This window comes from Lepisosteus oculatus, chromosome 26, assembly GCF_040954835.1.
Source record: "Lepisosteus oculatus isolate fLepOcu1 chromosome 26, fLepOcu1.hap2, whole genome shotgun sequence".
NCBI classification, from domain to species: Eukaryota; Metazoa; Chordata; class Actinopteri; order Semionotiformes; family Lepisosteidae; genus Lepisosteus; species Lepisosteus oculatus.
This window is the reverse complement of record NC_090721.1, coordinates 4,383,671-4,397,355: the sequence shown is the minus strand read 5'-3', so window position 1 is coordinate 4,397,355 and position 13,685 is coordinate 4,383,671. Positions and strand designations below refer to the sequence as shown.

Here is a 13,685-nt window from a genome sequence, read left to right as displayed (position 1 = left end):
AATGTAGGTTGAACTTTGCTGGGGCTGGCTGACACCCACACTGAAATGGAAAAATATTCCATTGACCTCTAGAGATTTGATTCCCAGGCACAAAAAAGCTCTTAAAGCAGGACTTGAAAATAAATCAAGTGTAGAGTTCCCTGAGTATAAGTAGTTTCCATTGTGGTTCTAGGTTCATAGCAATAATAATAACATGTAAAGTGTCTAAATGCTTAGAAAAGCATAATAAATCTTATTGGTTAAAAAAGTGCAAGTTAGAAAGGAAGTTAAACTTCCTAGGTGGTAAGTTTTCAGAAGAGCTGACACTGTATTATTGCTAAACTGCTTGTCATGAAAATTGATACTTTGCCATCGGATTAGCCTATATAAACTCTGAAGACAGATTGAATGTATTGAAATATGAACTAGCACTGGGAATGCTTCATAGGAGCCAATTTAACTCTTATGGCACCTATTCAAACAGTGCTTCTGTTTATTGTATTATATATTAAACTAGTATGCTCAGAATCTACTGACTTTGTGAGGTGCCAAGAAGTGCTCACAGCAAGGCCATCGTTTAAATCAATAGAATTATTTAGTGATATGCACAGAACTTCATGCTTATGGTGCTATACGATACGGCAGTATATAAATTTGAATCTTATTTTATGTTGAATTAAAACAGCTGCCTCATAGCTGTTGGGTTGAGAATATCCACGTAGACCCTTCTGTGTGGAGCGCGCATGTTCTCTCTATGTTCTTGGGGGTTTTGGTGATGGACTGGTGTCCTGTCCGGGATATACTCCTGGGGATGCCTTGCGTCTGTGCATCCAGGCAGACTGCGGTCTGTAGCAGGCTTAACCCAAGACCAGTGGCTTTATTATAATGAATGTGCACTGTCAATGTTGTCACAACAAGATCATCTTTAAAATAAAAGATAATCCCAAAAATTGTGTGTATTCTTTTCTTAAAAATGATGCTTAGTCAAACGTTTTTTCCTTTTATGTTGCATAAATGCCATTGTATCCAAGCAGATTTGTTTTGCCTGTTTGTGTATTCTAGTTTGTCTTTATTACTTATTTACCATTAGAGAAACTTAAAAAAATGGGTAGCAGATTTTTTACAGAAATGAGTTATGACTAAAAAACTCACTACAGTATGTCTAATATACAGCTCGCCTTTTTTGGAATTTAACATGTTCCTGAGAGCCATTAACTCACCAGATAAATACCAGTGGTTTTATAGATTGCTACATTTGTGCGTATCACACTCTTTATGTTGGTACTTCCCTTCTGTCAACCAAGTTCAGGCTTCAGCATGCTTCATAATTTAAAAAATGCCTGCGGTTTGCACAGTAATAATCATGATTACATATATACTGTACTGTAGATAGCTGTGGGAATTGAACTGTTAGGAGATGGGAAACATTTCAAATGGTAACTTTCCTTGTAAACGAATAAACTGCGTCTGTATCCCTTGAAAACATTATTCTGTGCCCATTGTTCGGGCTTTGCTCCTCCCATAACTTGTACAGTAATGAGATGTCTAACAGATGTCAAAAGGCCATATCTTGTAGCTCTCCATCATTTCAGCATGTGGCCTGCCAAGAAACCGTTTGCTGTTCACAGTTCCCAAGTGATGCTTTCATGTATGTGGAAAATAAATATTTAAGAACAATGACACTGGTTCAGTGCCCGGAGGCCAGAAAAATGAATTGAATTTTACAACCGCCAAGCTACAGTAAATATAAACAAAAGCACGAACCTGCTGGAAAATAAATTCCCACCACAGCACTGAGTATTGAAAGATGGCCTTACTATTGTAGGGGGGATGATTGATATCACCAATTCTTTGTCTGTTTGTCTTTTTCCAGACCTATACTGCACTCTGGAGGTTGACTCCTTTGGGTACTTCGTCAGCAAAGCCAAGACGCGGGTTTTCCGCGACACGACGGAGCCCCAGTGGAACGAGGTACTGTACTGTACTGGAGGAGACGCTCCGCGCTCTAAAGGCGCCCCATGCCCTTTACCCTTTGCCCCCTGTTGCCAGAAACGGAGACGCCACATGACGCTGCCCTCACAGATTTAGTCACGAAAGCACTACAAAAGCTCAACAGTAAATAGGATGTTTTTCTCCTGGTTTTGGTGGGAAGCTGCGTCAGCATGCGTATGCTGCAAAGGAACAAGTAATAGGTTTATTCCATGCTGAAAAAAAGAAGAAAGAAAACGCAACGTTTCGGCCGAAACCTATTACTTGTTCCTTTCTCCTGGTTTTGCCTCGCATTGTTCCATGCGATTATTGGCTCTGGTTTCCCACGGCTTGTACAGTGTACCAACACGCCTCCATGTACACCACAGCGCTGCTACTATAATTTCACTCTGCGTTACTGACGTCTGGGACAGGGACGAATCCCAGCTCCCCGTCAGCCTGGTCTCCGGGTCCCAGCGGGAGGCAGCTCCAGTCCTTGAGTGCTGCATTTGCTACTGGCATTCCTTCCATCTCAGACTGTAACTTAATTGGACTAATTAAGAGGATAAAAGGTTAATTTACCTGTTCTTTCCATTTCTTAAAAATTGAAAGGTGCTTTAAACGGCAAAGGGTTCTGGCTTTCAGATTGAAGTTACTGTACCTGCCCCTGTTCGAGGGTATAAGGAGGGAATTCTCCTCCCCCGCAAACCCCAGCACCCGCGTGGGGGTTCCCTCCACCGTGTTAACATGGCCTGATTGAGCTCCCCCAAATCAAGTGGGGTGAAACCAAAATGCGTCGTTCCGTCTTCCTTCCGTGATATCGGTCTCGTTGATCTCGTGTCCTGAACCCCCCCTGAGCTTTAATATACAGTACCTGCAGGTCAGCCTGCTGGGTGATTCTTGAAGAACAGCAACTTGCAAAGAAAACATTGAAAAGTTTTGTGAGTTTTAGGTCTCTTTTCTTTGCTGCGATGATGTGATCAGATGTAGGTATTCAAAGTCAGGCAAGAAAGCATGAGTTCAAGATCAAACAAACAGGGTGATGGCGGTTGTAGTGCAGTAGGATCGAACCTGTGTCCTCCAGCCTGTGACCTCTCCTGTCCTGTCCTGTCCTGTCTGCCAGGAGTTCGAGATCGAGCTGGAGGGCTCCCAGTGCCTGCGGATACTGTGCTATGAGAAGTGTTATGACAAGTCCAAGCTGAACAAGGACGACAATGAGATTGTGGACAAGATCATGGGCAAAGGGCAGGTGCAGGTAAGCAGAGGGAGGGCCTTGATTTTTAATTGCTTTTTGACTCATGCATCTCTTGCCCTTGTATCTGCTGGCTCATGATTTCTGCAGGCTGTTCACACCTACTGTATTCATGAGAAGATGTGCACCTTCATTTAAATGTTTTCATCATATGGACAGGCAGATCTGTTCTTCCCTCGTTAAAGCCCATAGTTCCATTCGCAGCTCTTACACTGTGCATGTGTTTGGTTGTGTTTTAAGTGTGTTCATGTGCGTTATTGCTCTAAAATTGAACATTTCTGAAATTTAGTGGCGAGTGGTACATTTATTTTCATCATATTTACATTCATTTGCGTATGGTGCAATACAGCGTGTATTTCAAACCCACAATTGTGTTAATAAAAATACCGTCTGTCATTTCTGGTACAGCACCATAGCAGTCTTTTATCTACTACTTTCCTGCAGTAATGGTACTGTATATTTCTTTTGTCCACGATTAACACAAAGACCTGCAGTTTGGGGAAAACAGGATTATCCTTCAGTAAACTCAGATCTGGCTCATCTGCCTTATTGCCTTTTTAATAATGAGCTGCACTTAGCCAGCTCAGCACCAGGTGCAGTTGTGTTCTCTGTCATTTGCCAATGGCTTCCATTTGAGCATTGTTTTATAACATTTAAAATTTATCTTCTATATTTTAAACCAGGGTTTAGGAATCATTAATGCTTCAAAGACAGTTGCCTCGGGTGCCATATATTTGCGGCTCATTCAATTATCTGCAGTTTTGATTGCACAAATTGAATCATCAGTACACCCACGCTCAGAGACACAATGGATAAACAGCGCACTTGAAACATGGTATTCTGCCCAGCGGAGAGCAAGGCATAGAGCTGGCCCACAATGAGTCTGGGGTTGGCTCACTTTATTTAGTGTGCTGTTTATTCATAATTTCATTTGTTTTGTTTTTTGAATCGAGTAATAAAACACCGCTAATAATTGATATATCGTGACAGGCCGGGGAGATGTTCAGCTGTTTATTCATCCAGCTGAACTGCAAACTGGGACAGTGAGTGAGCGCAGGTGGATTTTGAATGCTTGAAATCTTGAACGCTTGTGGCCAAAAAAGATTAGCATCTGCATGGTTACTGTAGGTCCTGCAGTCTCCAGACTGATGACCTGATTCGAGGCTGTGCTGCTTCTTGGCTGACGCAGGTGTTCTATGACAGACGGAGCTGCGTAAGAACAGGGTGACGTTTCGCGACACCAAGAGCACCCCAGTCTGTTCTGGGCGGCCCGCAGATGTGTACAAACCCTGTGGCTCTTGCTGGGTTAAGGGCTGTTAGTGAGATCCATATCTCTCCTCCATGTGGCACTTGAACTGAGCCGCCCCTGTTTTCAGATAAAAAACGCATAGAAATTCAGGCATTTATATCGGAAGACACTTTTTCTAGTGTATGTACATCCTCTGTTCCCTGAAGTACTTGTGCTTAAAATCAAAACTGCAGGCTCCGGTGTCTCCAGAGCCAATTTTACATTCATTTGTACTTCTTTAGAGATAAGACTATATGCTTTACTGTACATATAGTATTTGTAGAAGACATATGGTAAAGGATAGTAACAAAATTGGCACTGCACATTATCTGTGCTGGCACGTCAGTGATCCCTGGTCACATGGGAGTGAGTTTTTTAAGAAATGTGAAAATGCTCATTTGAATATTTCCCTTTTACATACCTGTATTTCATCTTAAACAACTTTTCATGTTCACTTAAAAAAAATGAGAAACTGCTTTCCATCCTGTGAAACAAAGTTGTCTTGGTGAGACATGATTGCAGATTAAAGATGAAAGTTGAGGCTGGGCAGAGTATAGCAAACAAAAACTGGCCTCTTCCTTCTGGCAGTGCCATGAAGGAGTGGTCGTCTTTAACAGGCTCAGTGGCAGCAGGAAGGGTGTCTGTCAAGTTTCCTCTAAAACCGGCACCATCACTGTAGATACAGTACTAGTGGATGCTGCCTTGGGGCTTGTGAAATGGTGCTTGATAGTGCCCTTATGTAGCGGCATTCGTTAAGCTCTGTAGAGATTTGTTCAACTGTGTGGTTCAGTGATCTTATGCACTGCTTTCCAGAAGAACACCAGTCCGTTCATTTCAAAGGGATCTGTATAGCTTCAGAGCAAGGCTTGGTGACAGCCAGATCAGTAACACCTGTGGGAACTTTCGGAGTGCCAACTTCAGAGATCTTTTTAATTGGGTGTAAAATGAGTTTGGAGCCTGCAATGTGCTAGGTTTTTTTTTTTGTTTGTTTTCATAATGCTCATTAAAAACAGTTTTGTTTAGGAATTAGCAAAGTCATTTCTGTGTCTAGAATTAGATGAGGATTGCGTTCTGTTTACTTCCAGTGTTGTGGATAGCAGGAGCTCAGTGTGAGGAACAGATTATGTAACAGGGCTCTGCTGTAATGCAGGCATTGTGTGGGCTGTCTGCATTGTATTTCCATCTAGTCTTCCATTTAGCTTTCCAGCTATGGGTAAACTTGCCTAGAAGGCATTAATGAACATTTCAAGCTCTCAAGCGCCTTGGTGGAAAATGTTATCCATGCAAATATCAGTTTCATAATAGCACACACGGCCATCAGGTGAAGCTCGCTGGCCCATTTTAAAAAACGCTAAGAAGAAGAAGTCGGGTCGCTCCGAGCTTGAAGTCCGAGCAGCACAGCGGGCCGTGGCGCTGCAGAGCCGAGCGGGCGAGCCCCCCCTCTCCCGCGGCGGGGCCAGGATTTGCGTGCGCCGGAGAGTAGCGCGCTGCGGAGGCCGTGGTCCCGGTGCGGGGTGGGATGCAGGTCGGACCTGCGGTGGAAGGAGGAGCAGCCATTTCAAGGAAAGCGCAGCTGCAGGGTGCCTGCCTCCGAGCTCAGACTTTTTCTTGGACTAATCATGTTTTCTTTAGTCTTCAAGATCCTCAGATCCGGCTGAATGTTTTGCTTTACTCCCCTGGGAGCTTGTTTGATTTATTTTAGTAGACTTAACTTTCAGAATATAACAAAGTCCTTAAATGGCAATAGTGCGCTGGAACTGTTTTTTTTTTAGCTTCTTCCTGAAGTCGATTTCTTCCTTTCTTCTAAAGTAAGGATGAGAAAACCTTGTTTTGCAGCATCAGCAAATCCTTGTGACCAATGCTAGAGTAGTTGGTATAGACGGGCTCGGCCGAAGCTAAGAGCTGGGGACTTCCAGTGAGGCACAGAGGCAGCGCAGAGCGAGAGCTTTGCAGGAGTGAGTCAGTTTCAGCCAAGCAGCTCCACCGTGAGACAATCTAGTTTCTTGTGAAAAATTGAGAATTAGAAAGGAATTAACCCAGCACCATAATCCACTGCAAATTTAAGTGCGAGTCTGCTTCAAGCAATTTACCTTTTAGATGAAGTTCATAAATATCCATCTGCAACACCTCAATAATATAATAACCCTTCATCATTTATTAGTTCTTAATGTTCTTAGATTTGATTTTTCAGATATACAGTTCTTATACTTGAGTCCAAAGATGTTTGAATCTTGATGAGTCAAGTGGCCTCTTTTCATGCGTTAATTAACCTTTCTTACTAATTAGAATATTTCAGATCTGGGAGGGATCTGTCATAGAAAAACATGCAGTTTTGCTTCCCTTTTCAGATGTGTCATGAATTTACAGTTCATGTTCTGTTTTTTTTCCTCTTTTCTTTTAGTTTGAACATGATTTCAGTGCACTTGGTGCTGCTTGTCCCAGAGTGAGGGAATTAGTTTGTTCAACCCTGATGTGTTTTCCTGAAAAGCACTCTGTATTGAGGTGTTCACTTGGGAGTTCCCTGCAAATTAGGAGACATTAAAAACTGCTCTTACATGTGTGAGAGGTGGATGAAGGAACCTCCATTTATGATGTCTGTATTCTACCATGCTCGATGTGAACAGAAGGTTGCATTGGTTTTCAGTATAGCAAATCATCAGATTTATTGAATTCTGCGTTTTCTGCTAGGTTATATAAAGAGGTTTATTTCTGTACCGCCTTAAGGCTGTTCATTTTGGACTTACACATGGGTTTGACTTTGAGACTCACCCTATGACCTCTGAGGTCAGCCATGTAATCCTCCATTAAAACTAACACTCTGCTAGGTTTTTGAGTTAGTCAGAGGGATGTGGATAAATCAAAGGTCCCTTGATGCTATCAGCCACTTAAATAAATTTAAGCAGAACTGGTTACATTAGACTTCTGATAGTGGTCTTCAAAGCAACCTCTTCACTCTTGAGGAAATATTTAATTGAGCCCAGAAAGAAATCACCAGATGTCTACTCCACAGGGATTCCAGTTCTGGCCATTTTTTGATACAGTATTCTGATATTTCACTTTACATTTTTTGTCCTGAGTGTATACATTTTATCCTGTTTTCCTAGTTCACTTGAATGCTGTTTAACCTGTGCAGTTTTATAGGAAATGGAAACTGAAGGATTTTTTTTGATAGCACTGAACCTTTTCTAAAACTGATAATGGCAGTTTCCACAAAGACTCTCTTCAATTGTAGGGGCCTAAACCAGCAAATAAATTGAAACCCCATCATTGTATGTATTTGTCCTGCTGGTTCAATTTCAGGAGCTCAGGCCACATTTGGCACAAATTCCATGCTCTACACCCAGAGAAGCGAAGCAGTCTATATTTTGACACAGCCTCTCTGTATGCCCAGGAGAGGGGAATATTTCAGTCCTGACCATGGGAAAGTTTGTACAGTCCGTTTTCCCCGGTGTGGGTGACTGTTTGATTGTGTGGGGTCTGTGCCTCTTGACCGAAAAGGATCTGTTTACGTCCATGGCCCTAACACGGGGTGTGCAGCACGGCTGTTTTAGAAGAACCGCTGATACAGAGCTTCACAGCCCCTGCCAGACTTGGGGCTTTGACACAGATGAGCTTTTGCCGGAATCAAACAGTTGAAACAATTAAAAACCAACTCATAACAGTACCTATGCCAAACAATCTTATCATGATGGCATGTGCCCAGCTCCTTCACTGCCCTCCACATTTACTCACACATGTTTTGTCCGTGACTTTTGTCATGTAGAATCATCCGAGATGCAGGATTTTAAGATGATGAATCAAGATGTTATTTTCCATGGCAACACGTTTAGAAAGACTTCAAAAAAAGCACGTGGGGCTTTTTTTTTTCCTTCCAGAAAAGGTCCACAGTATTACTGTCTTTGACACTGGGTGCTCATAGGCAGTCTAGTACAGAGAGGCCGTGGACAGTGACGTCCTCCCTCTGAGCCTGTGGGTGGTCGTTCCAGGGCACTGATGGAGTGAGAGAAGGTCATGGGTCTTTTCCATGTGCTGTACACTAGTACAGATGCACAGATAAGCCCCATCAGTCTCCTAGAACTGACAATTTCACAAAAGCATAGGACTACATCGGAAGAATGGGTTTGTCTTTTTCATTTATACTCTTCTGGAGTTCTGTAATATTTAGCTGAGGCTGTAGTAACACAGTCCACAGACGACACAAGAGCAAAGGCCAGGCAGACAAATGGCATCAGAAATACACACATTAAAGAAAAACCACACAGGCGAGCATTCTGCTCTTGGCCCAGTCAGAACACATTACAATGCAGGAGGGGGAAAAATGAAGCTGTAAAACAAGAGAACGCGTTGGGCTTTACTGACCATATAACCACAGGGAGCCCAAACACCTCCCAGACACGACGGTAAAAAAGAAATTGAAAGCGAAAATCGGCATATAAAAACGTTAAATGAACATCCAAATGGGCTGGAAGTGGTTCCACTTGTGCTCTTGGCACGTTGCTTTAACTGCGGAGGTTTTCCTTTGTTTGGGGGGGGGATGGAGTGTGTTTTTGTGAGACGTGTTTAAAGCCGTTACACCCAGTGTGTGTGTGCATACTGAGACCTTGAAGCCAGGAGAAAATAGGGTTAAAACAGGGGACTCATCTATCATGTGCTGGTTCAATCAGACCATGTTGTAATTTGTCATGTCGCTTTCTAATGCTCCCCAGGGGCGACTTTTTAATGATGCTCTTAGACCAGAAACAAAGTGGCGTTTGTCAGAAGTGACGGAGAGGGAGAGGGGTAGCTCTGGAAGAATTAGGGTTAACCAGGCCTCTCCCACACAGGGACTTCAAAACGAACGTCTGCAATTTATGCCATCTGATGGCTTCTAATTATTTCAGCGTTTACCCTTTGCACTGCATTAAAATCCATGTTTTTGCTTCACTGTGAGATGCCTCTCATTGAAAGCTGTTCAAGGTGGGAGCTCTTTTTTTTTATGTAGCCATGTCATTTTTGCATTCACTTGCAATAGACAAAAAGGATGCACAACAGTAACACCTCATGTTCTGACTTGTAATTATGCAAGCTGTAAAGGTTAATTCCCTGTCCTAAATCACAATGCAAAGGCATTCAGGTTTAATTCTGCACACTCATAAATTGCTACTTTGTTTTGTATTCTCCTCATTAACTCCACCTTTCCGAGACTTTAAAAGATGTATTTGCTGCTCATAAACGTACTGACTGTATTCTGCCATTATTCAGAGATAAATGAAGGATGTGATGCCTGCAGTATTTTATGTCTAGCCCAGAGCACAGGAGAAAGAGGGGTGTGAATATTTACTTGCAAAGTTTGAGAAAGCAAGATGATATCGTAGCTAGATCATAATGAAAGAATCGTGCAAAGCTGCTAAAAACTGGTGAGCACTATAAGGTTATGTTGCACGTACTGTAGTTGAACAAATCTCACTCAATTGATGGATTAACTGACTGTAATGCAGGATCCCTGCTCTTAGAAAACAGAAGCCCTTTCTAATAAGATTTTCACATTAAAAATGTAACGATGTTATGAAATCATGCCCTAAGTACTAATTATGTTACCGGGAAAATCACATTTTTTATGTTAATTAAATTGTAGCTCTGAACATGAATGAACAAGTTAAATGAAAAAAATACAAAACAAGACAGAAATATCTTTTTGCCAAACCCAAACATATATGTTTTGGCTGCCCTTTTTATAATGCGCGTCATATTTCTCTCTTCCTACACAATGAAAAAGACTCCAGATATAAACTATGAACACATTAAAGGGATTGTTTGAATGTCCTGACTCTCCGAATCTGCTCATTCCAGTTTTGACCCTGATCTACATGTGATAGATTGGGCAGTTTGCAAGCCCTGGCAGGGGGTGTTCTGTGTAGTTCACGATTCAGCAACAAAGAAGCCGCTGGAATGCACTTGCAGTATGAAACTGAACAGTTTTAAACCGTTCCCTGTAAGCCAAATCTGTGACTGATCAAGGGAATAAAACCTTTAATCTCAGTCTTAGAAAAGCATTATCCATTTTTTTTCCAGAAGAGATATTATAAGAATGTCACAGAGCATGCTTTTTCTGCTGTATTTCATATAGGGGGTTAAATTACGGTAGTCTTTCATTTTTAGTCCTCTCAGTGTGTCCATGTGTATCAGTATAAGATGTATCAAAAGCCAACCTACTGTAGGCACATTTGAACCCTGATCTGCGTTATTGTTGGCAGATTTCTGATAACTGATAACTTTCACCACTTCCTGAGACTCCCTGACAGATTCTGTACCACAAATGGTCTGGAATCTTGCAGAGCAGAATTGAGCGTTTGTTAATACCGTCTTTGCATCAAAGAATTAGTCATTTTACACCATTGTGTACTCTGCACTCTCTCTTATTGTGACTGAATAAACAAGGAAAATTATTTTCATCTAGCAAACTATTGTGTTTTTGAGAAAGTGACAATAAAATCTAAATGTCTTCATCTTCTGTATGGATTTCTGTGCCACAAATGGAGCCAAGAAATTAAGATGCACAGTAGCAGGAGACGTGAAAATGCTTATTTTGGTTATTAATGGAAAATTCTAATTGAGAATAAATAGATGACATTTAATGTTACATAATCAGAAAAGGAAATGTTAGCACTTAACAGAGAAGGTAAAATCTCCATCTGCATAGAGCCCAGAATTAAATAGTTCTAAGCATATGGCAGCCAATTATGAGCAATGACTCTACTCTCAAAAAAATCCAAGCAGATTTACTGCATGAGGAATTAATTCAGCCCCAGGAGTAGTCATTAAATAAAACTGCAGTAAAAGAAAATTGATTTCTCAAATTTTGTAATGTAATAAAAAATAAACCTTCTTTATGATTTATTAGTATAATAATTTACAGACAGGGGAAGAAAACTGCAGGAATATTTAGCCCCTGAAACAGACTGGAATATGAGTCAAGTAAGGTAATATTCAAGAGATTTGTGTCAGCCATTATGCCTTTTTGGTCTCTCCTGGGATGTATTTGCCAAAATTGTGATAAACATAAAGATCATGCAGAGAACATCAAGCAATTGTAGGCAAATGTATGTGATATTGTCAAGGCAACAGTGTAAATTTCCAAGCACATGAAGAATTGCTAGCAGGCAGTTTCTGTTATTGGCGTCTGTCTGTGTATAATTCAAAGTACTGAATTAAATCTGTTTTGATATTCCTGGAAGAACAAAGAAATTCTCATGCAGTGAACGGATGAATATCAGGTGGTTTTGGGCGCCGTTCTTTTCTGCTCCATCGGCGCAGTACTGTACCGTAGGTCGGATTTGCATATGGGCCTCGAAAGGCCTTTTTTACTGTCATGGTCCTTCCAAGGACGAAATGGGGGGTGGGGTGGAGAAACAAACAAGCGCGCTTGTCCTCAGAAAACCACAATCCGAACAAAAGGACGGAAAAAAAAAGCTTGTGTATGAAGACCGCGGTGTCAGAGGGCCCGGGATCAATCCGTGAGCCCCTGTGGAGCGAGAGGCGTAGACACCGAGGGCTCGCTTGCCCGGCAGGGCGGCCGGAGTCTGCAGCCGCTCCGGGGTCCTGCCCTGCTCGGTCACTAATGGAATCCAGACGTCTCCCAGGGGCTGGAGGGGAGCCGGTGTGGAGGAAGGGGCTGGGGGGGACACTGACAGGCTGTATATAAACGGGCCCGCTGCAGTTCCATGTTGGTTTGAAACGTTAACCCTTCTCTGTGTGTGTTTCGGTGGGTTTGGGCCGCAGTGTGCAGTTTTGCCTGGGGCGCTGGATGGAGAGTTGAGATGAGGAGCTCCATCTATTTTTGGAAAAGCGCTTTAAAATTGAGATGCTTTTGAATTTAGCCCATCGTCAGTTGCAGTGTAGCTCCCATTCACCTGTATTCTTCCGTGTTTTTTTTTTCTTTTGAGCTCTGTGGGAGTTTTCGAATACTGGAATGAGAGCAGGGCACTTCTGCGAGTCCTCGGACGTTTTGCGCAGTTGCTCCCTAATCATTTTGTTTTTTTTGCATTACAACTTCGCTTAGATGTGAAGGACGTCCAGCCTGTGTAAGTGAAGCCACTTCTTGTAGAACAATGCAAGAACACATGGGCATCCCTAAAAATAATCATTAACCAGCAAAAAGTTAGTTTTCAAAGCCTCTAAAGGTCAAATCAATTTCATGCCCATCTTGCTTTGATGAGAATTTTGAAAACAGGTCTGAGTTATGATTGTCATGCAAAATCAATACCCTAAATCCCTGTGTGTATAATAGAGTACTGTTATTATGATCAGTGCTGTAGAAATTCCCATTAAGTGATTCCCCAAATGCAAACCCAATTTATTTAGCATTGCCTAGTTGCTTATAGAACTATACCATAAAAAAATCCATAAAGCAATCAGCTAAAAATGATGCCACCGGTTTCTCCTTTAGCATGTAATGAAAGACAAATTAGCCTTTGTGATGGGTAAGTTAGCAGAGCCAGAGTTAACAGAGGATATTGTCATCAGCTGTGCCGTTGCCCTTACTCTGGTAAAGAAGGCAGAGTATCGCAGTCTGGACATCCAGCCATGGGAAATCTAGACTCTCCATCGGTCCAGTCTAACTTTGGGAAGATGAATTTCGTGGTAGAAACAATCATTATGGCCCAAAGTGGCATATAGCTGTTCGTGGGCTATGACGCAGCCAGCTCAAGTGTCAGCGTGCAGCCTGCAGGCAGACCTGAATTTGCTTGCTTGCAAATCAGATTTTATACTGGAGAGAGTTTCTGCATTTTCTTTTGTCCCCAAAGGCCCGAGAGCAGAACACATTCTTTCTGTGCTGTTGTTGGCAGGAACACCATCCATATTTTTGTAATTTAACAACAATACATGCTGTCCTAGCTCAAGCAATTGCTTTGATGCCTTTGGCAGCAGGGGAGGGCAGGATGTTCTGGGGGGGTTGGATAGTTTGGACAGTATATACACCAGCACTGTCTGATAAATATGCATCAGAAATAAGGCCAGTTTACCCTTTGAACACAAGCCAGTCGAATGCTGTTCTCCAGGAGAAACTATTTCTCTTAAAGTAACATCTTTGCATGTTGTTTTGGGGATTAAATTGAACCATGCCATTAGATTTGTAGCACAAAAATGTTTGATTTTTTTGAGACATTTAAGACATGTTTTGATGCTTATATAATTTCTGAGAAGGAAGGTTGCATGTAA

At 42.0% G+C, this 13,685-nt stretch overlaps 1 protein-coding gene across 2 annotated transcripts in view; it reads left to right on the top strand.

Annotated features, from left to right (window-relative positions):
* abr (ABR activator of RhoGEF and GTPase) overlaps positions 1 to 13,685 on the top strand; it is a 157,952-nt gene that overhangs the window by 109,848 nt on the left and 34,419 nt on the right. For both annotated transcript variants that reach the window (XM_006640845.3, XM_015367428.2), the window contains exons 15-16: positions 1,853 to 1,950; positions 3,071 to 3,202. In XM_006640845.3, coding sequence (XP_006640908.3) covers positions 1,853 to 1,950; positions 3,071 to 3,202 — 230 coding nt within the window. The remainder of the gene's footprint in view (positions 1 to 1,852; positions 1,951 to 3,070; positions 3,203 to 13,685) is intronic.